The sequence below is a fragment of the Rattus norvegicus genome, chromosome 7 (assembly GCF_021556685.1).
Source record: "Rattus norvegicus strain SHRSP/BbbUtx chromosome 7, alternate assembly SHRSP_T2T, whole genome shotgun sequence".
Classification (NCBI taxonomy): Eukaryota; Metazoa; Chordata; class Mammalia; order Rodentia; family Muridae; genus Rattus; species Rattus norvegicus.
This window is the reverse complement of record NC_141540.1, coordinates 54,770,922-54,796,458: the sequence shown is the minus strand read 5'-3', so window position 1 is coordinate 54,796,458 and position 25,537 is coordinate 54,770,922. Positions and strand designations below refer to the sequence as shown.

Sequence of the window (25,537 nt, the reverse complement as noted above, 5' to 3'; positions counted from 1 at the left end):
CTTACAGTTTATTAATGTCTGTATAAATTAAACATTGTACTGACCTCTGTCATGATTTTGGTATGAACCAGATTTATTGGTTTGTCTTGCTATATAAATTCCTATTAAAACCATTAAAATCTCAATAAATTAATGTTTTCACTCCTGTAAATAAAGTTCTGAAGAGTCACCAACACTTGTACAAGAAGGGTAATTTGGGGGATTTCAGCTTCTAGATTGTTTTATCTACCTCATCTTTATAAGAAGAGCTTTCAAAGAAAATTGTTGTGTTTCCTGGACTAATATGTTCATCAGTATGTTTTGGAGATAGAATATGTGTATTCAGTAAACATCCACCTTGGGGTGGAGAATGAAAGCCAAGAGCCAGGCATAATGCATGCTGCTTCCTGGGTTCTACTCTTGTGACTGGTTATAGCTAATATAACATCTGCTGTCGGCCTACCTCTCTAGTTCCTTGTTTGAATGTGTAGCCCTTGGTCCTTCCAAGGTTAGACCCCCAGTGCAGGGGAATGTTGGGGGGGGTGGTAAGGGAGGATGGATGGGGAGAATACCCTTATGGGAGAGGAGAAGGGGATAGGGGGCTTATGAACAGGAAACGGGGAATGGGAATGACATTAGAAATGTAAATAAAGAAATATATCCAATTTTTTAAAAAAAGAATGAGAAGGTGCCTACATAAACTGTGGGATAATAGAGGGATTAGTCAATAGTTGGTTTTATGATGAAAGTAATTGGGTTAGTAAGAAAAAACAATGTTGCTCTCTTCTTAATCCTTTACCAAATACTGTAATTTGTATTTTTTCCAAAGCATAAAGGGTTATACAGCTTTTATGACTGACAGAAGCTAATACACATGGGGAGGAAGGCAAGGATTATCCTCTTTAGTTCTGGCTTTTCGAAACTGGGTTTCAGCATGTCGTCTCTGCTGGCCTTGAACTCATATTGCCTTTTACTCACTACTCGCAGCTATTTCCCCATCTTGCTTCTATAGAATGTTACATCTCTCCCTTTCAAATGAAACACTGTAAATACAGCTGTAAGACAAATTATTTTTAATAAATAAATGATTATTTTAACAAAATTAAATTTATATCTTTTGTTCTCTAAGCAGTAATAGAATTATGCAGGTGGCAGTGAAGGAAACAGCTTAGATTTTCACTGTACCTTCTAATCAATATGTCCTCTTTTCTAATGATACCCGATGCATGTGAGTTAGAAATAGCTACAAAATTACTTTGTAAGGGCACACTTCTATGCCTAACGAGGCTTTATTTTGGCTTAATAATATGTTTCAGTTATTTCCCTGAAACAATAATGCCTATTACCCCCTTTGTTTCTTCCTTCAGGGGTAGAAGAAAATAGTTTGGACAGTTTTGTTTTTGATACGCTGATTCCTAAACCAATTACCCAAAGGTACTTTAATTTGCTGATGGAGCACCACAGAATTATACTCTCAGGACCAAGTGGTACCGGAAAGACCTATTTAGCAAACAAACTTGCTGAATATGTAATAACCAAATCTGGGAGGAAAAAGACAGAGGATGCAATTGCTACTTTCAATGTGGACCACAAGTCAAGTAAGGTAAGCCACCAGGGTTTAAACTTAGGGGCAACCTGCATTTCACATAAGAAAATAATGACCATTGATGCTGTCCACTAAAATTATAATCTAGTAGATGGACAAACTCTGCTTTAACTAATGTGCATACAAAAGCTGGTTGTGCGAACAGTCATTTGGAAAGTCACTTGGAAAGGCCATGGGTTTATGAGATGTCAGAACCTCTGTTGCTGATTTCCCTTAGATGTATTTGCACAAAGGGTTAGACACAAAGGGCAGCTGGTATCTGCGGTGCTATGGAAACAAGAGAGTTAAATGACTTCACAGGCTGAGCCAGGCTGTATTGGTTTAAGCATCAATAAACGGACATAAATTAACTGGGACATTGCAGGAATCAGGTTGATTTGGGAATAGCTATAATGCACAGAATCTGGCAAAGCAGAAATAATTTGCTTATATCATGTCTCTAGAGAAATTCTGCTTGAAAAGTTTGGGAAAGTGAAGAAAGTTGCTGTAGACCACAGTTTGAATAAGCTACACCAATCCAACCATTCTGTTCTTACATCGTCATGTGAGGCTCACCAGCATTTTCTCCTATGTTTACTAAAGTAAAGAGTGCTAGAATAGGAACCAGGTGGTGGCTAACAGGCTCATAACAGTACACTGGTTTTACCAGTTGTGTGTGTTAAAATCTCAGCTGCTACTACATGAGTGCTCTTGGAAAGTGCATCTGTTATAACCATTACATTGATGGAGTCCTAGTGAGAGAGGGTCATGCCACAGTTTTCAAAATGCCCTATTTGGATGACGTCAACTCTATAAGCCTTTTCACATGTTGGTCAATTATTGTCACTGTAATAAAAGAGCTGTAGTAAACTTAGAGGGAGGAAAGATTTATTCTTTCCCTCACTGTCTGAGAGCTCAGTTTGTGGTCTTCAGGGCCCCTTGCTGAACCTGGCAACATAGAACATCATGGAACCCAGAGGACGTGGTGAGGTGGAGATGTATGTATCCTGGTAACCAGAGATCAGAGAGAAATAAGGGAAGTTTTGTGAATAATAGGGATGCCCTTTAAAGGTGTCTCAAGGACACTCTTCCATCAGACCCTCTAGTATCAACACCTCAGTCAATGAGTCAATTGATGATATTAGTAGACACTAGATAAGAGTCAGTTCCTTGAAGCCTGCTAATTAGCAAGTAAGTGCACAACAGCAAAGCCTCTGAGTAGACACAGAACATAGTATTTGAGATTTGCACATTTTCAAAAGTACTGTTACTCCCAACGCCAATGGATTCTTCAAATAAGCCAAGTGGTGGAACTAAATGGACCCATCCCAGTGGGGGAGGGATCACCAAGTACTGAGGGGACTAGGAACTATTACTGAATTCCTCTAGACCTTTATTTTGATTTCTAAACTTTAAATGAAGGAAATTGTAGGGTTGTGGTAAGAACTCAAAGATAAATATTTGTGGGTTCTTTTGTGTTTCTTTTGTCTTCTCTTGTTATGTTATATTATACATCTATCAAAGGTAGCACACATACTTATTAATTATTAATTATAACCCTTTGTTCCCAATGAAGATTTTTGTGCACAAGTACATACCCTCTCTCCTACGACACACATAAACCTTGGTTCAAAATCATTCCCAAACAGTAATATACATAGAGTGCAGTGGGTATCTCAAACTCAAACACATGCATCCTCTCAATTCTGAATATTTACTTGGAATTAAGTATTATGCAAATTGTGGTCGCCTCACGTTTTGTCATCTGCCCTGAAGAATGACATAGAAACTGAGGGGGAAATCCTGAGTCTTCGCTGAGCTTCAGTAGAAAGTTGCTCATTTGTTCCCATCTGCATGTTTAATGTCTCCTGTGATCCTCTTTCTTTATATCTTCACATGAAAGCCTTTTAGTCACTGCTGTGCTTTCCTTTCCAGCCCAAAGATAAAAGAACTCTGAGGTCTCTAGGGCACACCCTATGTTCTCTTTGGCTTTTCCTCTTCAGTGTTGACATGCCAGAACTCTACACAAGTTCTTTGTTTTTTGAAAAATAAAACAAAGGGGGAAACGCAGTTAGAAAAGAAGGAGAAAGGATTCAGGAGACGAAAGCATTCTGATGAAGTGGAGGAGTATGTTGCGCATGGCTGGGATCAAATTTACCAACTCTAAAATTAAATAGGATGCAGTTTGTACAATGGAATGTGTAGTTGGTCAATTCCTCTAACAAAATGTTTCTCTTTTGAAAGATCTATTTATTTAAGTACAATCTTTCCAGTTTCATTTATTTTTAAATAATACTTGGGGAAATTCTTAATAATGGTCATTACATAGTTTCTACTTACCTATTTTAATACCTTTTTGCTTTCAGAAGAGCAAAGATATTGTTATTAGATCGGTTCATATTTTCTTACAGCTACATGATCAGGGGTAGGATTTTCAGGAATATTTAAATAGAACATGACGCTGGGAAGCAGTGATGGGAAGAAACTCTTGAATAAGTAATAGAGCAGTAATCTGGAAAACATAAAATACGAATGAAAGATGTTGATTTTTCTCCCTTAGTTTGTTATGTATGAATGAGTTGTCACTCAGGCTGCTTGAAGAAGTAGGGCAAGAGAATGTGGCTTATTATTTTAAAGTTTAAAGCAACTAACAGTCATTTAGGGAGTTGTTGAGAGAAAAGTTTAAAGTGGGAGGGTGAGGTAAATAAAGAAGGAATGTCAACATAAGATTGGGCTATTGGTAGCAATGAAGAATGTAGATCTTTCCAAAAGAAAATGCTAAGGAGGTATAAAACAGTAAGTCTTTGCTATATAAAAACATAGAGCCCTATAATTGCTGCTTGGTTTTGTGCTATGTCATTACAAAGCAGAGATGTGGCCAGAAATCACTTCCTCAGAAAAAAAGATATCAAACAATAATCCATCAAAGGGAAAAAGGAAAGTGTTTCCTCGTGGTTTCCATACCTCTTCATTTTACATTCTGTTCCTCTTCCCACATTGCAAGCCCTCCCTCAAGCTGCCAGCTGGAATATTGTGATTGAGAGTCGAGCACACAAACAATTACACTTTGTGACATTTGATATAACAGACCCAGAAGGATGGAAATGGATTTAGAAAAGAGTATGTGGCCAGCTGAAGCCACTTGGAAGGTTAGGTAGGAATAGAACAGAAAGCTGGCCTTGGCAGATTCATTTGTCATGTGTCTCAAGTCAGGAGCCAAGAAAACAAGGATTCAGTCTCCGTGTAATGGTAGTGCTGCCCACGGTCTCCTGGTCTAGATGTGGAGTCATCTCATTGCCAGGTCTGTCTGGCACCAGGCTGTGTTCTCTCTTACCTACCTTGATAAGGATGGCAAAAGCTTAGTGCAAGCTCATCCGTCCATCCACCTAAGATTTGCATCCCATAAACTGGACTGAGAGTCACAAAGTACTTTCCAGGGGCCTGAAAAATCTCTATTTGTGCTGCACGCTGGTCTGAATTCTCTTGCTTCCTTGCATAGGGTATGTCAATATTGATTTTCTATTTTTATCAATTATTGCTTTCATAATTCAATTTCTTCTTTCCTTCCTACTTTGCTGGTAAGATCTTCCCTGGTCTGTTCTACTGCTTGCCAGACTTATTTACCTACTGTAAATAAAAATATTCTCAGTATTCTGTCCTCTCTCCCTCTCTCTGTCTCTCTGTGTCTCTGTCTGTCTCTGTCTCTCTCTCCCTCTCTCTGTGTGTCTCTCTGTCTCTGTCTCTCTGTCTCTCTCCCTCTCTCCCCCTTTTCTTCCCCCTCCCTCCTTCCCTCCCTCCCCTGCCCCACTTTGGATAATGCTAGTGGCTTCCATGTGTTGACTGGGAGGGTAGACAGGAACTGAGTATCATTGACCATGCCACCCTCCCCAGCTGGAGAGTCTTTCAACCTACAGATGTGTTCTACTTCATCAGATCAGATTATCTATAGAAATGGCAGATGTGGCTCTGAAAGGCATCAGAGGACCATGCTCTTCCCTCCATTTCTACGGCAACCATATACCTGCTCTACTAAACTGCCACAACTGTTTCTCACTGCCTGCCTCACTCCCCCCTAAGAGTCCTCCTTTATGCTATCCATTCCCATCGTGGGAAATAGAAACTCTCTTCATAATTAAAATCTCACTCAATTATAATTCTCCAGTGTTTTCTGCTGCTTTCTGTCACACGTTTACTGTTTAGCATGACAATGTCCCTTGGCTTCAACAATCTCTGTGTTCTCTTGGCTCATCAGCTTTCTGTGCCACAAAAATCCCTGTTCTAACTCACTTCCTTCCCTTGAGCATTACATGCCTATGAGGTCAATGGGAGATGTTGCATTATCTCGCCTTCCATTTCAGATTGTTAACTTCCCCTTAGGTTATTTGCCTGCATTTCTCTTTCACAAAGCTCACTCTTTGCACTTTACTTTGTAGATACTGTATTCTTCTATATCTGTACTCATTCCTGCCTTTCTAGGTAAAGAGCTCTTCTCCCTTTTTCAAACATCGAAATATTTCCTAACCATTAAAAAAGTACAGTTATAGTGGCAAGTACTTCTGCTCCTTGAAAATCTTTCCCAGAAGCTGTGGGTCATCTTTACATGTTGTAAAATGAAATGAATATAATATATATTCATATATTCATATGAATATAATGTCATTTTATGGTTAATTATATTTATATAAGTCTTGCCAAACCTCTTTGCAGATAATAACCATCTTGAATGCTTTTATTATTATACATTATGTATTATATATTATATGTTATATTATAACAATATATTATAATATAATTATATATTATATATAATATAATTGTATATACACATTATATATATTATATACATGTTATATAATTATATATGCATATTATAATTATATACAAAATAGATGCATATATGTATATTATATATGTATTTATATAGAACATATACTTAAATAATACATATAATGATTATGATGAGATAAAATATTATGTATTATCAACATATACTTTTAATGACAAAATAATTGCTCTTTCCTACTAATAACAGACTAGCAAACAAAGGTTTTATGGTCCACACTTTTCAATGTGATACATTTCTCTTCTGTGTTCATGAATCCAGTGTCTATTTTTTCTTTCCCTTCCATTTCACATATCACAACCATGCACTTGGTCCCACTGTAACAAGATCCTTATATATCTTGCAGCTGTACTTTCTAACTTTTACTTTTGTCCTTCCTATTTTGACCATTTTTTCCTCCTCATAGTCTGCTGTTTTAACCTATGACAGGCTTCCTTTAGCTCTCAGTGTGCTGTCTCCTGAGTTTTACTTTCTGGATGGTATTGTGATGTTCTTGTTGACTTGGTTATCTGCTAATCTACTGGAAGTTCTTGGGACAAGGAAACTGGGTCTCTGAATTCCTAGTCCCACTGAATCTGGCACATGATAAAGATACGTTGAAACAATGAATAACCTCAAACTCAGCAGCTGGAGTTATAGTCATTGTTCCCAATTCATATCACAGGCCATCTCCCTATAAACTCATCAGAAAACCTGAATGGAGGTCACTGAGGGCCTCTGCTGCTCCTTTGCATTGCTCCACCCACTCGGCTGTTAGTTTTCTAACCTAACTTCATGGATGCAGAGAGGAAGCATCCAGCATGCGTGGTGCATGTGTTTACCTGACTGACAGAAATTGGGATCCTGGAATTGTTTTAACCCTGAGCAAGATTTACAAATTGAAAGTGGCATTATAAATATGCAAATCATATGGAAATGTTCCTACTGATTAGGATAATGCTAAGAAACCTAATTTTGCCCCTGACCTACCCATCTGCAAGAACCGTCAATCAGAGAACTGGTTATCCTGTTTAGGTTCAAAGTTATTAGCAAAGAATAATGCCTGTGAAATGAAAGGCCGCTCAAGACATGCCATGTGCTGATGCTAAATGGTCCCGTGAAATAAAGGAAATGCTGTCTGTGTTTAAAATTGCAGCAGTCACCTGCAACCTATAAATAAATAAGTATCTGCTGTTTATCTGAGTACTGAGACTATGTTGTTAGATTCAACTCATCTGAATAATTCAAGTCAAAATGTCGGGAGTATATTAGGAACCTTAAAAAAGTGTCGTTTTGGCTTTATTCTCTAATTGAAATATCTTTGGTAAAAAAAATCTACTTCATTGAAATATCAAAAACAATAAGGCATCTTAATACTTATAGCTGACTATGAGGGTTCCTATCTAGAACTCATCTGGCTTTCCTTCTGAGGAGGAAGGAAGGTACCCATGCTCTCAGTTTGAGATAGCCTGTGGAAATAGCCTGCCTGCTTTCCTGCCCCTCTTTTCTTTAAAATGTGAGCCTCTCCATTTTAAATTTGTGCAAATTTAAAAATCTTCTTATGAATTTTAACGAAAAACCCAAATGAAGGACACCGTATGCTCTTTCTCAAAATGGGATTTGCTTACATGAGCTGGAGCCTCGTCTCTGACGGGTATGTTCTGTGTCTTTAAGGAATTGCAGCAGTATCTTGCCAACCTGGCTGAGCAGTGCAGTGCAGACAATAATGGGGTAGAGCTCCCTGTTGTCATAATTCTGGATAATCTTCACCACGTGGGTTCCTTGAGTGATATCTTCAATGGTTTTCTCAATTGTAAATACAACAAATGGTAAGCTCATATAATAATGGGAATAATCAGGTTAGAAACAGTGATGTCATTTACTTCTTTATACCTTTTTATGTTTTAATACTTGTAGTGAATACCATTAGTATAATAATATCTAATAATATTGTTATAATGTTTTATTATGCAAAGTGAAGGTACATGTTAAATCAAGGCATAAAACAGTGTGAAAACTTACATATTAGTTGGAAAATGGTCTCCAGAGAAAAACATACAGAGCAGAATATAAATGGCATTAACCTTAATTGTATTGGTGTTTTAAGTAATCAATCTTTGCTAGTGACAAGCAACTGTAAATTGATCAGCATAAAGTAAAGGTTAAAGGAGGAATCAAATCATCATATTTTTAAGAACCTTTAAGAAGTCTGGAGAGATGGATAGTGTCACTTGTCCTTGCATAGGACCTGGGTTTGATTCCCAGTGCCTAAAGAAATGGTGCTCACAATGATCTATTTATCATTCCAGTCCCTGGAGATCTGACACCCTCTTCTGACCTTCATGGGTATTAGGCACACATGTGGTACACAAACATGCATAAGATCAAAACACTCATGCCCATACAATAAAATTAAAAATATCTGTTTTAAAGTGAATCTTTAAATAATTGAACATTAACAGGGGTTTGGAATAAGCACACCAGCTATAAGATGCTAGTGAGAGTTGGATGTAATGACTCTCGCCTCTAATCATAGAACTTTAGAGGCAGGCATATTTCTGAGTTCAATTCGAGTCAGGGCTACATAGTGAAGCACCATCTCAATAAAAAAAATTTAGAGTAGACAAACCATTGTAATTATTCTTCACAGCTTCTCTGTCTCTCCCTCTGTCCCCTCTCCCTCTCCTTCCTCTTTCCTTCTCTCCCTCTCCCCTTCTCTCCTCTCTGTTGTGGTAACTGATTACCACACTTTAATCACTACACTGCTGCAGCTGAGCGTTCCCCACTACCTGCCCCAGTGTTCTGAGTTCCTGAATTAAAGACACACACACACACACACACACACACACACACACACACACACACACACACACACACACACACCTATTTTTAATATGCTTTAATCAGCTCAATGACTGGACCACTCCTTAACCTCCGCATGGCTAACACCTCCCCTCCCATACTCCTGAGTCCTTGCTTACTAAAATCTGTATTCCATCTTTGCTGTCCTAGACCCAATTGTTGGAAGCGGGAGCGGGAGGGGGGGACAGTGAGCTGGGGCCACTCTTCGTCAGCTCTTACATGATTGGTATGCTCTCTCTTCTGTACTTTTCAGGCCTGGACCTGTGGTTGTATAAATATAAAAATAATAGAGTAACGGTGTCTTTTACCCCTCTGGGTCTACACATCGGTGCCCCAAGATATCTGCTAGGTATCTTGGCGGAAACACATCCCAGTCGCACGCTTTCCTACACTCAAACCCTCACATAAAAGAACACACAACACAATAATCTTTGACCCAATTGGTAAGATATAACTGCCCACTCAAACATACAAAGCCCGGTACCATCCATTCCTTGAGAACATTAATAACAACCTGTAAATACACAGAGCAGAATCTTAACATCACCTGCCATCTTGTCCTGCCACGGCTTCTCTGCCTCTCTCCCTTAGTCTCCTCCTCTTCCTTCAAACTTCTCTCCCGCCCATCCTTCCTTCTGCTCCAATGACAGGCCTCCTTCTATCCTGTACCTGCACCTCACCAGTACTTTACAAATTCAATGGACAGGTGGTTCTGGTGAAGTCACCTGAGTTCTGAGTCCTTGACTAGGCAGCAGTCCTTGGGGCAGTGGAATTAGCATCAAAATACAGTAACTTCAGGGCAAACCACAACATGGACCTGATCCTTTTCACAGCTTGGTGGTACTAACTCCTTCCTCTCCTGGTCACCTTGCACACAAATCCTAAAGACCTGCCTCCTCTGTTTCCCTGCCCACCCCTTGGTTGCCAGTAACTTTATTTACCAATCAGAACCAACTCGGGACAGGGACCCTTAGCATCTTACATGCAGATTCTCCTGCAGAAACCCATTTAACATAATATAAGCATTAGACCAAATCCACAATGTCTCCATCCATCCACCCACCTATCTATCTATCTATCTATCTATCTATCTATCTATCTATCTATCTATCCATCCATGTATATCTACCCATCTATGTATCCATCCATCTATCCACCCACCCATCTATCAATCTATCTATCTATCTATCTATCTATCTATCTATCTATCTATCTACACACTAAGGTTCACATGGGGAGAGGAAGAAGCAACCTTGCCTCAGTGTTAAATCTCAAGTTAGAATCCCCATCAGACGTTTCATTTCTATTACTTTGTCACTTTCCAATTTAACTTTATAAAATTTCCCTCTTAAAGACTACAAGCCGAGAAAGAAATTAGGGAAACGACACCCTTCATAATAGACCCAAATAATATAAAGTACCTCGGTGTGACTTTAACCAAGCAAGTAAAAGATCTGTACAATAAGAACTTCAAGACACTGAGGAAAGAAATTGAAGAAGACCTCAGAAGATGGAAAGATCTCCCATGCTCATGGATTGGCAGGATTAATATGGTGAAAATGGCCATTTTACCAAAAGCAATCTACAGATTCAATGCAATCCCCATCAAAATACCAATCCAATTCTTCAAAGAGTTAGACAGAACAATTTGCAAATTCATCTGGAATAACAAAAAACCTAGGATAGCTAAAGCTATCCTCAACAATAAAAGGACTTCAGGGGGAATCACTATCCCTGAACTCAAGCAGTATTACAGAGCAATAGTGATAAAAACTGCATGGTATTGGTACAGAGACAGACAGATAGACCAATGGAATAGAATTGAAGACCCAGAAATGAACCCACACACCTATGGTCACTTGATTTTTGACAAAGGAGCCAAAACCATCCAATGGAAAAAAGATAGTATTTTCAGCAAATGGTGCTGGTTCAACTGGAGGGCAACATGTAGAAGAATGCAGATCGATCCATCCTTATCACCCTGTACAAAGCTTAAGTCCAAGTGGATCAAGGACCTCCACATCAAACCAGACACACTCAAACTAATAGAAGAAAAACTAGGGAAGCATCTGGAACACATGGGCACTGGAAAAAATTTCCTGAACAAAACACCAATGGCTTATGCTCTAAGATCAAGAATCGACAAATGGGATCTCATAAAACTGCAAAGCTTCTGTAAGGCAAAGGACACTGTGGTTAGGACAAAACGGCAACCAACAGATTGGGAAAAGATCTTTACCAATCCTACAACAGATAGAGGCCTTATTTCCAAAATATACAAAGAACTCAAGAAGTTAGACCGCAGGGAAACAAATAACCCTATTAAAAAATGGGGTTCAGAGCTAAACAAAGAATTCACAGCTGAGGAATGCCGAATGGCTGAGAAACACCTAAAGAAATGTTCAACATCTTTAGTCATAAGGGAAATGCAAATCAAAACAACCCTGAGATTTCACCTCACACCAGTGCGATTGGCTAAGATCAAAAACTCAGGTGACAGCAGATGCTGGCGAGGATGTGGAGAAAGAGGAACACTCCTCCATTGTTGGTGGGATTGCAGACTGGTAAAACCATTCTGGAAATCAGTCTGGAGGTTCCTCAGAAAATTGGACATTGAACTGCCTGATGATCCAGCTATACCTCTCTTGGGCATATACCCAAAAGATGCCTCAACATATAAAAGAGACACGTGCTCCACTATGTTCATCGCAGCCTTATTTATAATAGCCAGAAGCTGGAAAGAACCCAGATGCCCTTCAACAGAGGAATGGATACAGAAAATGTGGTACATCTACACAATGGAATATTACTCAGCTATCAAAAACAACGAGTTTATGAAATTCGTAGGCAAATGGTTGGAACTGGAAAATATCATCCTGAGTGAGCTAACCCAATCACAGAAAGACATACATGGTATGCACTCATTGATAAGTGGCTATTAGCCCAAATGCTTGAATTACCCTAGATCCCTAGAACAAACGAAACTCAAGACGGATGATCAAAATGTGAATGCTTCACTCCTTCTTTAAATGAGGAAAAAGAATACCCTTGGCAGGGAAGGGAGAGGCAAAGATTAAAACAGAGACTGAAGGAACACCCATTCAGAGCCTGCCCCACATGTGGCCCATACATATACAGCCACCCAATTAGACAAGATGGATGAAGCAAAGAAGTGCAGACCGACAGGAGCCGGATGTAGATCGCTCCTGAGAGACACAGCCAGAATACAGCAAATATAGAGGCGAATGCCAGCAGCAAACCACTGAACTGAGAATAGGTCCCCTATTGAAGGAATCAGAGAAAGAACTGGAAGAGCTTGAAGGGGCTCGAGACCCCAAAAGTACAACAATGCCAAGCAACCAGAGCTTCCAGGGACTAAGCCACTACCTAAAGACTATACATGGACTGACCCTGGACTCTGACCCCATAGGTAGCAATGAATATCCTAGTAAGAGCACCAGTGGAAGGGGAAGCCCTGGGTCCTGCTAAGACTGAACCCACAGTGAACTAGTCTATGGGGGGAGGGCGGCAATGGGGGGAGGGTTGGGAGGGGAACACCCATAAGGAAGGGGAGGGGGGAGGGGGATGTTTGCCCGGAAACCGGGAAAGGGAATAACACTCGAAATGTATATAAGAAATACTCAAGTTAATAAAAAAAAAAAAAAAAAGACTACTATAAAGGGAGAATAGTGTTTATCTTTCTTAATTGTTTTTCTAAGACACTTCTAATCGCTTTTTCCTCTAGAACATCCTAATGCTCCATTCTCCATTTTTCCTAGTCCTTATATTATTGGAACCATGAATCAGGGAGTGTCTTCGTCACCAAATTTAGAACTACATCACAATTTCAGGTAAAGACTTGGAGCATGTGTGTGTGTGTGTGTGTGTGTGTGTGTGTGTGTGTGTGTGTGTGTGTGTGTGTATGCTCTTGTGTACACGTGTTCTTATTACTCTCTAATCATAAAAATGTCTTGAAGGCTGTTTTTACATTTGTCTGCAAAAAATCCTGCCCAAAGTGATCTGTAGGATGAGGATGATTCTTGCTTCCCCTAGCACTCCATTTAAGCAGACATTCTGTGATCTTTAATCTGTAATCAAAAGTGTTTCTTTTCCTGCTCACTACTTCCCTGGCTAAGACAGAGCACTCTGCTTCTAAGTGAAGGCTGAAGAGCGCTCCTATTTCAGGATCTATGATTCTGCTACAGAAGCCTTCTCAGCATGTGTACACCTTACTGGCTCTCAGGAACATAAGCTTCTTGGAAGCTCTCAAGTAAAATTCGCTGTATTATTACTCTAAGGATAATAGATTTTCTAAATGTGTGCAGCATCAAACTGTGGCCATTAATTAACAAGGGTCAATCAGTGCTTTATCTTGCAATGAAAATTACTATGAAAATAACTTATTTTCATAGTAATTTTTAAAGAATAAGCTAGCTTATTTTTTAAAAAATGAACTTGATATTTCTTTTCTTTATTTGTAGGTGGGTTTTATGTGCAAATCACATGGAACCTGTAAAAGGCTTTTTAGGCAGGTATCTTCGAAGGAAACTGATAGAGATGGAAATTGAAAGGAATATACGTAATAACGACCTAGTCAAAATTATAGATTGGATCCCTAAGACGTGGCATCATCTCAATAGTGTTTTGGAAACACATAGTTCTTCTGATGTCACCATTGGTAAGTTCCTAAAACAGTCCCTTTTGCAGACACTGAGAGTACTGGGTAAAGCTAACTAGATTGGGTGGTAAAATCACAAGGAAAGCTAGTCCTTTTAGGCTTCCAAAGAGTAAGAGATTCTTCTCTTTTCTAAAACTGTCTTTTTCTAAGACAGTTTCTATCTGTACTTATTTCATTGCATCTGACAATTATGAATAGTAAAATTAAGTTTGCAATAGGAAAGTATCTAAAAATTACATTCCTATTCAAAAGAAGAACCACCCAGTGTACTGTTTTTATTCTAAAAGAAAAAAAAAAACCTACATATTTTATCTATTAGCCCATTCACTTGCAACTGTAAGAGAATGGACTTGGATTTCTTATAAATAATTTTGTTTTCACTTTTTTTAAAAGATAAAACCAAATTACTCTCTTTGTGGGCACGATACAGTTTGTTGTTACATCTCTTCTTAAGGTTCATGGGCAGAAGGGCATTTCTCAGTGCTATGAAATCATCAAAAGACCCTCAGCTGCAGACGGGAACTCTGTCCTCAGCTTAGATATGTGTACTGATTCCACACTCTGCAAATAATTGATTCCAAATTCTGCCAATAATGGCTGTTTGTCATGAACCATTCATCTCTATGTAATAGAAGTCTACGCAGTTTGTAAACCAAGACTGGATTCGACATTTTGTTATTTCTCATGAATCCCTGTTATGCCTTAGATTAATATTTCATTGTTCAGAAAAAGGAGAGGCCCTCTTCTAGGAATATGGTTTTCATGGTCACTGGGCTAACCAGGTTAGGAATTTTCTAGGAATATATGCATGTTGCATTTCTCCAAAAGGTATCTGAGCATGTGTTTGTGTTGGGAAATGGAAAGCTTCTGCAGCACTGTATCATTTGTTTTTTCTCAGGTCCTCGGCTCTTCCTTCCTTGCCCCATGGATGTGGAAGGTTCTAGGGTGTGGTTCATGGATCTTTGGAATTATTCCTTGGTACCTTATGTTCTGGAGGCAGTGAGGGAAGGCCTACAGGTAGAGTACTGTATTACTGTTTAGAGAAATGAAGCAAATAAATAATAAACCAACGTGGAAAGAAAGAAAAGAAAGCCACATTATTAAAAAAAAACTATTTATTTATTTGGCTATTTATGTGGGAAATTAAAGTAGGGGGCAAGAAATGCTCAGCGGTATGTCTGGTGACGAATATGCAGTAGTATGTCTGTTAATGTTTTGCATCTCATGAATTTTCAAAAACCATTGTTCAGGGGTTGGGGATTTAGCTCAGTGGTAGAGCGCTTGCCTAGGAAGCGCAAGGCCCTGGGTTCGGTCCCCAGCTCCGAAAAAAAGAACCAAAAAAAAAAAAAAAAAAAAAAATTGTTCAGTGTACAATGTGAGCTGGTCTTTCAAACTTCATTTATTCAAAGAATTCCTATTATCATTTATAAAAACACATTTATAGTAATCATATTTTTAAACTTATATTTCGGTGAATTATTTGCTCTCCAGATATAATTTTCATATAAATAAATTATATATACATATATATATCGTGTCTTATTTCACGTTTGCTTGCTAACAAATAAAAAGCAACAGAAGTCTTAGAAGCCTTAAAGAGGTGATACATAAATTGCATAATTTCCTTAGATTTTAGCTTGGGAGATAAACAGACTTTATATTAAATAATACTTATAAAACTCTTACTTGATCATTATAAGTGTGTAAAGCTTCCATTGAGTGAGAGTTACTATCATTGAAAAATCATAACCTCTAAAACAGAAGTCACATATACCTCTAGCTTCTGGCCTCGGATCCTGACATATGGTGCTAGGTTAGTGTGAACACTGAATCAGCTACCCTGTAGGTATAGAGGATCAAGTTGTGAGCCAGCATGTGGATGAGGGGAGAAAAGTACCCTCCGAATGGATGCACAGTTCTTGTTGAAGTTGAAACCTTTACTGTGTGGAAGAATTTGGGTAGTCGGACTCTGGGAGAACTCCAGCTGTGACCGCTAAAGCAGAAAAGGTCATACGCTGCCCTTGCATCCACTAAGGTCAAAGGACCTTAGCCTAGAGGAAGAAGTGCAGAAAGGACCCTGAGTCTCTCTGTTTGGAGGAACGGAAAGGGAAAGTCATTTTTGGATGAAGGCTCGTGCCTGCTGAGAAGCCATATGGGGGCTGCTCTCTGCCACATGACCAGTTTGGAAAGGATGTGGCTCACGCACTGTCTGAGTTATTCTCCTGATAATTCCATCGTTCTTGAAATGTTAGCAATCAAATCGGTTCCTCCTGGGTGTTTCTATTTGTCCTCTTAGAACATTCACTTTCTGTGTTCCGGATGCTCTTTGCCCTGGCTGATTGTTAAAAATTGGCTCCGGTTGTTTATACAAACTCAAGTCTTTCTTATGTCAGTTCTAGCCACCACATTTTGTAAAATGATAACAACAATAATAAACTGTCTTGTTTTAGTGTTACCTAGCGTTTTCATTCTATGCGTATGAGTGTTTTGCTAGAACTTAGGTATGTGTAATACATATGTGCCTTGTGCTATTAGAAGCCAGGAAAAGGTGTCAGTTCCCCTGGACCTGGAGTTTAGAAAGGCTGTAAGCTGCCATCCCTGTTATAGGCATTGAATCTGGCTCCTTTAGAGGAGTAGCTGGTACTCTTGACTGCTGAGCCAGCCAGCCCTCCATTCCCTCAACACAAACTTTCTATGAATTGTACATTTTTTAAATTTTAATTAGCTGTATACATATCTGTATTTTCTACCCTAGATTAAACAGTGTTTAGCTGAGACAAAACTTCCTGCTCCAAAATGAGAGCTATTAAAACAAAACAAAACAAAACAAACCGACAGACAGAAAATAATCTTTAGATCTCTGCCTCTGTCTCTTCTTCCAGAAGGAATATTGGGACCTAGATAGCTTCATATTGTCACAGATTCAAACTTTAATATGGATTCCAGAGAAACCTAAAAGTATTCCATGGACGTGTGCCCGCAATGCCTATATTTTTCTTTGTCTCACTGAAAATGCCATCATCACTGAATAAACCACACATCGCCCTCTGAGGTCGTGACACTAAAGCACTTGAAATCCAGCATGGTCCTCAGTGGCACAGGTCACAAGGGCAAAGAAAGGACACTTGCCTCTTCCTAGGTGTGGCATCTCTGTCCATATTCTCATGGCCTTATGTCTTTATAAAAATCTCAGCATCCTCTGCCCTCTCCGTAGTTTGATGCCAGCTGTGTCCCTAACTTAGAAAGTCCTGGATCTACCTGTTCCCTGGCATCCTCCTGATGCTGCTCTGTGCAGTCTCTTGCATTTCTTTCTTATTAAGCTTATTGTGTTCCTATAGATTCGTATAGAATTCATACTTGGGTTTCCATTTTTACCCCTCTTTTCTCAGTGTTCTTATTTATAAACATATAAAAATGTCTCCCAACAGGAAGCAATAGAATTATGAGGTTATTAGAGGAAAATGGTTATCACCGTACGTGGATGAGAAAAGCCTTCTTTTTCTTTCATTCGTCATCCTTCCAAAGTACATTTTGGTTCAGAACTCCCTTCATTGAAAGAAATGGATTTTGTTTCTCAGACCTCTCCAAAATTTAACTTTTGTTTATCAAAACAAAATGAGATGTTTGTTTGTTTCACCTGCATTTGTAAAGTTATTGGTAAAATAAACGTGTGCACTGATGTCTATATTTCCTTACAGTGCACCTCCTTCATGCTTCCCTCCACATCAGGTTCTTCCTTCTGTTCTGTAGAACATGTAATTATCAAGTGAGCTTTGTAGATGGACATGTTTAGCTCATGGGTGATTTTCTTGAAACATATGTGAAAATAGCCACCTGTTTGGCATTGACTTGATTTTTTTCATCTAATAGAAATGCTCTTTGTGTTTGTGGTGAACCTTTAGATGTATGGTAAACGTGCACCATGGGAAGATCCCTCCAAGTGGGTCCTTGACACATACCCGTGGAGTTCTGCGTCCTTGCCTCAGGAGGGCCCAGCATTGCTGCAGCTGCGACCAGAAGATGTTGGGTACGAGGGCTGCACATCTACAAAGGAAGCCACAACGTCAAAGCACATTCCCCAGACTGACACAGAGGGGGACCCCTTGGTAAGGCTGTCTGGTCGTTCTTTTCTAGATGAGTCAGTGTAGTTATTTTTAAGACTGTAAATGTGCAGTTATTAGCACTTAGATATCAGTATCAAAGGCCAGCTATGTTAGGTGATATAAGGAACCTGCCTAATAAGGGTTAATCACATAAACTGTTGCCTTTAGTGCAGTCTCCCTGGTTGAAATAAAATCAACAACAATAAAATATGTTTATCTAGAATTAAAGTGTAAGAAACCCTGAAACTGGGACAAATCCCATGACTATAATTTTTCTCTGATTATATATTAAATTATGTTGATATTTAGATGATCAGTATATTAAATATTACCACAATCTACTAGATTGTGGTATTTAAGAGAAAACTGAAGTTTGTTCATAGATAAAAACATAATCAAATGTACACAGAACAAAGAACTATTTACTATATGTATTAGCTAGCCTAATTAAATATACAGTGAGTTCTCTGTTGCTTTCAGTTTTGAAGGGTAAACTCTTTTGTTTTAAGACTTATTTATTTTTATGTGCAACGTTGCTGTCATAGTTAGGATTTTACTGCTGTGAACAGACATCACAACCAAGGCAAGTCTTATAAGGACAACATTTAGTTGGGACTGGCTTACAGGTTCAGCGGTTCAGTCCATTATCATCAAGGCAGGAGCATGGCAGCATCCAGGCAGGCATGGTGCAGGAGGAGCTGAGAGTTCATCATCTTCATCTGAAGGCTGCTAGGAGAAGACTGACTTCCAGGCAGCTAGGATGAGGTTCTTAAAGACCACGCCCACAATGATTCCAACAAGGACACACCTACTCCAAAAAGGCCACACCCACTCTAACAAGGCCACACCTCCTAATTATGCCACTCCCTGGGCCCGAGCATATACAAACCATCACAGATATTTTATCTGCATTTATGTCTGTGTGAGAGTTTCAGATCTCCTGTACCTAGTGTTACAGTGTCTTGACATATGGGTGCTTGGAACTGAATCCCGGTACTCTCAGAGAAGAGCCAGTGCCATCTCTGTGACAATAGAAAGGGAGGTACTGTTGCTACCAGTGCATGTAATTTTAATTTTAGAAGCACTAAATAGTTTATGTAATAATATAGAACACAGATATGAAAATGTTAAGTATATATTATAATTAGGAATAAAGCTATTTTTAGTACACCTGCTTTGTACTTTTGTAGTATGTTACTAGTGAGAACCTCAAGAGGAAACCACTGTCCTGCTTTCTCAGTGCCAGACGGTATCACCTAATACTAAACTGAGGTTCAGATTTATTCTATTGTGAACACATATTTGCCATCTCTGCCTCTGCTTTTGTGTATTTTTATAATCGTTGCTGGAAAACAAAAATGTATTGCCGTTAACCTAAATAACAAATCCTAGTAGGGGAATTACCATTGTCGGGATTGTGGTTTTGAATCTTAACAGGGATTAGGTGTTCTGCTACGCTGAACATTATTTTAAAACTGAAGCAGACATCATCACCACAACATTGTCTTGGCTCATGCATACTGAATGCTAAGATTTAGTGATCAGAGTGGGAATCACTTACAGTTCTAAAAGGACATAGCCCAGGGGTGGTGGGAGATGTGTGCCTGCATAAACTGCCTAAGATGTAGGAGACGACACGGTAGGCCAAGTTGTGAGTCTGTTAAGGGACTTCACAGATGGCATGGTTAAGCTGGATGTTGAAACAGGCATTGGCCATTTTCATGTGGTTGAATGTGGAGCCTCTCACACTGAGGAAACATCACACAGGACACTGCCAAGCAGCACAGTGAAAATCAAGAGTTGGAGGCCAAATATCAGTTGGTTGGAAGAATTAAATGGTAGACTTATCCAACTGTTAGGTCACATGGAGCCATTTTATTTTTACGGGTAGTTAAAACTTTATCACACTGACTGGACAGCTGGTGAGTATTTCTGACTAGTGTGTATCTGTTTAGATTTGTAGTTGCTTAAGAACCTTCTAGTAACATAGCAGAAGGCGGAGCATGGTGTTGGGGTAACTGGCAGTGTGAGGCACACTGAAGGACATGGTAAAGTAATAGGTATTATCTTGGCTGTGAGTAGACAGAGGATACCAAGGAGACCAGGGGACACAGAGATTCTAGGTTGATCATAAGGATAATTGAGTGATATATAAACCTACCTTCCTTATATGATGTCTTTAGTTCAATATATAAAAGAATAACTGTCGCGCGCCTAATGTCCCGCCAGTAAGAACGACGCGCGGCAACAGGATTCTTCTGCGAACAAGCCTTTACTGTGTTACAGCTCTTCTTAGTGTTATAGCTTTCTTAGTGTTACAGCTCTCTTGAACAGGGACCCTGAGCAGCAAAATCGCTCGGCTTATATAGACAACAGTATGCTAATTATCTCTCAGGGATTGGTGGGGCTTGGATCACCCCACTACTTGTCCTCCAGGGATTGGCGGAGAATGAATCACCTCATTAGCATATTAACGGTCAACTAACACCTGGTGTATAAACCGCACATGTGTAGTACCGCTGTTCACCACTAGAGGGAGCCCTAGCAAGGGGACAAGCCTACACATGCGCAGTAAGTCGTTTATATCCAGACAAGGCTGGATGTCGGCGCCATCTTTGTTTCGCCGGGCCGCTCTCTACAAATAACCATTAGTCATAGAGTAAATCTCATTGTATGTATTTATTACAGATCTCAGATGGGGGAATTATGTTAATTGAACTTACTGTATAGCACCATTTCTTTTATTTATTATTTTATGTATATGAAAATTTTGCCTGCGTGTGTATGTGTGTGTATGTGTGTGCATACACATGTGCATGCATCCGTGCCACGTATGCCTGGAGCCTACTGTGGTCAGAGGATATTGTATAGTCTCTTTTTAAGTCAGGAGAGAGCTCAAACACATTTCTCCTTTATAAACCAGCTTCAGTATAATATGCTTTAAGCTTCAGACATTTTCACAAACTACTTTTATCTCATACTCCTGTGTAGGTGGTTTAATACGTCGTAGGAGTTACGGCTGAAATACTGTTGAAAAAATGCCCTGAAAATTATCAAAAATGATTTCAAAATCCTCTATAATGATTTCAGAAACCTCCTTGTCAGAATGACATTCCTGCTGGAATTGATGATTACTAATTCCTTACGCATTTTCCAAGCGCTTTTTGAACATATTTTTTTTTTACTGACATATAAATATCCATACTCTGAATGAAGACCAAGAAACCTTGTTTTAGCTATCTTCTCTCTAGTTCCCTGAGTTGAAAGGTAAAAGACAACTTTTGATTGCTGAAGAAGAAGGAAAAAAAAAAAACTATGGTTAGTATTTGGCACTCAGCAATATAAAGTTTATTGTACTCTTAGAAACCCTCAATAAGAAAGCAAGCCCCTGACCCTCACGAAGACAGGCACCAATTACCCTGTGCCTTCTGAAATTGTCGAGCCATCGATTTGCCCAGTCCGCTTTTAAACATGCTTTCTTTTCCCCCAGCTCCCGTCTCTAATAGCGGAACTGCAGATCTATTGAAATCCAAGCCTTTTATTGTATAATACATTGGAGAGCTGTCCTCCTCTCCAGGTGCTCTCGCGCACAAGTCCCCTCCGCTGGAACAAATGCTACAATTCTCCCGTGAAGCCGAGATGCTCGAGACAGCCGCTATTGTTCCAGGAGGTGGCTTTTGTTCTCAGTGATGTATCAATCATATTTCAGCCAGAGCCTCAGTGACAACAAACACTTGACAGTGATGCTTTCCTTCTCCCTCTTCAAACGCTCATGGTCCGCTTCCTTCAGTTACCCCCTCTTGAGGTCAGCTCCTGAATAACAGATGGTGTACTGTGTGCAGCAGCTGGCTTCATTCCACTCGGTTGTCTCCTGCTTCTCTCAAGGGATAGTGCTTGCAAGCCTGTGCGCGCGCATGTGTGTGTGTGTGTGTGTGTGTGTGTGTGTGTGTGTGTGTGTGTGTGTGTGTGTGTGTATACTCACAACTTTTATTTGCCATTCGGTGCTCTCTGTTTCTCCCCAGCCAGAAAGCTGGGAAGCTTGGCTCGCTCTCCAGCAACTAACCCAGATGTCCAGCTGTGATAGGGTTTCCTTTCCAGTTTCCCTGCTGAAGTAGCATTCATTCACAGCCCCAAATAAAAGAGTTATCTTACGGCCCTATTTTGTTCTTCTGGATTAGAGCTGTACTTATGTTTGAGAGAAACAATTTAAGAGCCAGGTTGGTGAGCAGAAACCAATAACTGTTATGTGCATTTTCATTTGGATGGGATGAGAAGAGACAGTTCTCTGAGATGGCTGAGGGCCCTGCTCATTCTGGGGCTGGCTGGCTCAATGCATGGTTGCTCACAAGGATGTCTCTTTTGCTTTCTTCAGATGAATATGCTAATGAAGCTCCAAGAAGCAGCCAATTACCCGGGCACACAGAGCTGTGACAGTGACAGCGTCAGCCACCATGAAGACATTTTGGATACATCTATTGAATCCACCCTCTAAAGGGTGAAAGAGTTAGGCAAAGGACTATGCTTTTCAAAAGGTGTTTAAAAGACAGGTATTGTCACTAAACCACTGCCAGTATGAAAGTGCCCTGTCCAGGGCCCTGACCCAGAGTTGTGGTCTCCAAGGAGGCAGCAGAATTAGGTTGGAACTGCCAAGATGCGAAAATGAAATGGGAGCTTAAGTTTATTTTATTGCTAGGCAGTTTTATAGCCATGGAGGTTAGCAAGGGCTCCATTACTCAATTGGGAAGGGCCCTAAAGATGAGGCAACCAAGTAGATTACACACGGGATAGTGAGACTGGACTTTATTTTCTTCCTCTTTCAAAGTTTACAGTGCAGGCCTATTTTTTTCTTTTTCTTTTCTGTCTTTTTTTTTTTTTTTTTTTGTGCCTTTCTTTTGTTTCCTCGGGGCGGAGGCTGCCCTTCTCAGGCAGGATCCTTCTGATCCATGGAACCTCCTTTGTGCCACACGGTGCTGGTGACAAGGCCCCAGTAGAGTTTGTGTTCTGTGCTCACTCACTGCAGAAGGAACCCAAGAGGCCAGTCCTCCATAAGCACAAAGGGAATTGTGCACCCACCAGAAAATAAAAAGTCCTGTAGCTAATGGGAAGCGCCATTCCTTCTCACCGTCTCGAGCTCCTCTCTTAGGGTATGAGTCATGGGTTTTATAAGGTTGTTTTTACCACAGTGGTCTTTTCAAACCACCTGCCAACTCCCTGAACCAGAGTTTTATACCAATTATTAGTCAACACTGACAAAAGGCTTTTTAGGGCTTTATTTGTTCGAGCCTTTTCAGTGAAAGAAGGAACATTTTTCTATGGTGCTGTCTCACTGCCTTAAACCAGATTTCTCCAACAGTTTCAACAGTCCGCTTCAATACTAAACCATTGGTAATTTCCACTGTCTCTTCATTGACAACCAAGCAACACACCAGTTAACACAGCAGCCTCATTTCTGTATATCATTTTATTTTTAACTTTCCTTTTCTTGAAGAAATGGATAGGAGAAAGATCAGTATTTTTATCTTAAGAGGGAAGATATTTCTTTGCCTATCCTGCAAATCATTCGAGAACCATAGAACCCTTCTTTGGCCATCCCTTAAAAGCAGAGACATGTGGCTTCATTCCACCTAGTTCTAAATGAAAGCATTTCGGAAGGTGGGAGATTCCTAATCTGGATCCAGTTGAACTACAAGCACTGGATTCAGCGTGAGCACAACTCTTTGGCTTTCCCTCCCTCGTGTTTATCTTTCAAAGACACAAAAGTTAGTTTCGGGCGCATGTTGTTTGGAGTGTTACCGTCATACACGAGACATTCTGCATTAAGGAACACTGATGTGGTCAGTCACTGTGGAAGAGGAAGCATTTATACTGTACAAGAAGGTTAGATTTGCACAGTCTACTGGGTAGGTATTGTAAATAATGATTTTTTTTCCAAACTTGCACAAATTCAAAATCAAACACAAACGAAAATTGTATTTTATCCTGTTGGTGTTAAGAGGTGTCTCACCTGCTGAGGCTCCCTGTATGCTGCAAGCCAATACAGAATGCAAACCCTCGAAGCTGTTATTATCTGGTGTGTTTGTCCTGTACTTAACAAGTTGTTGTGACAATGCAGGGGCCATCAGTGCTAGAGTGCGCATGCTTCAGAACTGTACATGAGGCCGGTACAATTTTGGATGAGTGACTATCTGAACATACATATCTCGTGGCGGGCTATGAAGACAGTGTGTGAAATCAGTCACTGGTAAAGGTACACCACCCACAGAGGACGGGTTCAAAGTTTATGAAACCTGAGGTCTATGCCACGGTATAGACAAAGCTCTGTGTGCCTTTGAGGACATGTTATTGGTGCTACCCTCTGTGACCACCTTTGGGTTGGTTTCTATAGAGCAAACTGAACAACACAAGGTATCTGTGCAGATTTCAGGATGTCGCTAAGTATATAGGTCCTTACACGGTGCTACTGCCCCGAGGGATATCAGGCTGAACTTATGCACACAGAAATTGTCACCCTGACTTTGGAACCTCAACTGTGGATCAAATCTATTGTGCAACATCAATCCGTGGAGCTGGATGAGTGGCTCGTTGCCCTTGTATGATGTGTGAGCTAAGGAAACCGCTCATCTTTCCCTGCCATTCTGAGACATACAGTCCACACATGAGCATAAACAGAACTTCCTGCAGTACATCCCAGTAGGTACACCTAGTTTACAATTTAAACTAGTTTGTGAAACATTTGTCTGTATACATTTTATATTTTGTACATTTTTTGATGTAACATATCATGTAAATAGCAAGAAGCAGTGAAAGAAATCATCTGAAAAGTTTTGTAGTCTTTGTAAAGCCCCAACAATAAGTACTTGGTGTCAATGGATCTAACTGGATGATGTATTTTCTATTGGTTTATTGTCCCACCCCTAGCTTGTAAACCAGCTTGCATATATTTTTTTGCAAATGTGCACCCTGTATCTGTCTAAATTATTACTTTGCCATTAAAGTGGAATTATTTATTGACAACAAGGTGTGGTGTCTCTGTAAGGGGGCATTTTGAATACTTATGTGCAGGGACATGTCAAGTCATAAAATGTTTCTTCACTATTAATATGCCATCATTAGGGATCTGCGTCAATCTCAATTTCATAAGCATCATAGGAAGGGCTCCAAAGCTTCTAAGTAAATAAATTAAATGCAGTATCTATGTAGCTCCTAGAGTGAAAGTTATTTATTCAGTGAATATTTTTGAAAATTCTGAATGGTATTCAAATATGCCTGATAACAAAAATACAGATTAACATAAAAATAAAATGTCAATATTCACTGACTTAAATCAACTCATCCTGTGTTTGTTTTTATTCCATTAAGTTATCTGTTGGCCTTTGAATTCTAATAATAATTTCAAAGCAAAAGTAATTCTGTGTGTGCGTGTATTATGTGTGTATGTGTGTATATATGTGTGTGTATGTGTATGTGTGTGTATGTGTGTATATATGTGTGTGTATGTGTGTGTGTAT

At 39.6% G+C, this 25,537-nt stretch overlaps 1 protein-coding gene and 1 long non-coding RNA gene across 10 annotated transcripts in view; one reads left to right on the top strand and one right to left on the bottom strand.

Moving 5' to 3' along the window:
- The window catches only part of Nav3 (neuron navigator 3), a 330,800-nt gene extending 305,754 nt beyond the window's left edge, over positions 1-25,046 (top strand). For 7 of the 8 annotated variants that reach the window (XM_087557238.1, XM_087557237.1, XM_087557236.1 and 4 more), the window contains 7 exons: positions 1,347-1,582; positions 8,061-8,215; positions 13,028-13,099; positions 13,730-13,926; positions 14,825-14,943; positions 17,829-18,032; positions 22,402-25,043. In XM_087557238.1, the coding sequence (XP_087413364.1) occupies positions 1,347-1,582; positions 8,061-8,215; positions 13,028-13,099; positions 13,730-13,926; positions 14,825-14,943; positions 17,829-18,032; positions 22,402-22,521 (1,103 nt within the window). In that variant the 3' untranslated portion in view covers positions 22,522-25,043. 8 annotated transcript variants of the gene reach the window in all.
- Positions 767-20,368, bottom strand: LOC120093801 (uncharacterized). 2 transcript variants are annotated; one of them, XR_015625316.1, is made up of 6 exons: positions 20,191-20,368; positions 17,886-17,970; positions 8,015-8,192; positions 3,905-4,076; positions 3,320-3,596; positions 767-1,034 (listed from the first exon to the last, which is right to left on the bottom strand). It is a non-coding gene; the product is annotated as an uncharacterized LOC120093801 (long non-coding RNA). The 2 variants fall into 2 exon arrangements; XR_015625315.1 differs by lacking the exon at positions 767-1,034 and having other exon boundaries at positions 3,265-3,596; positions 20,191-20,366.
- Positions 25,047-25,537: the final 491 nt, after the last annotated feature.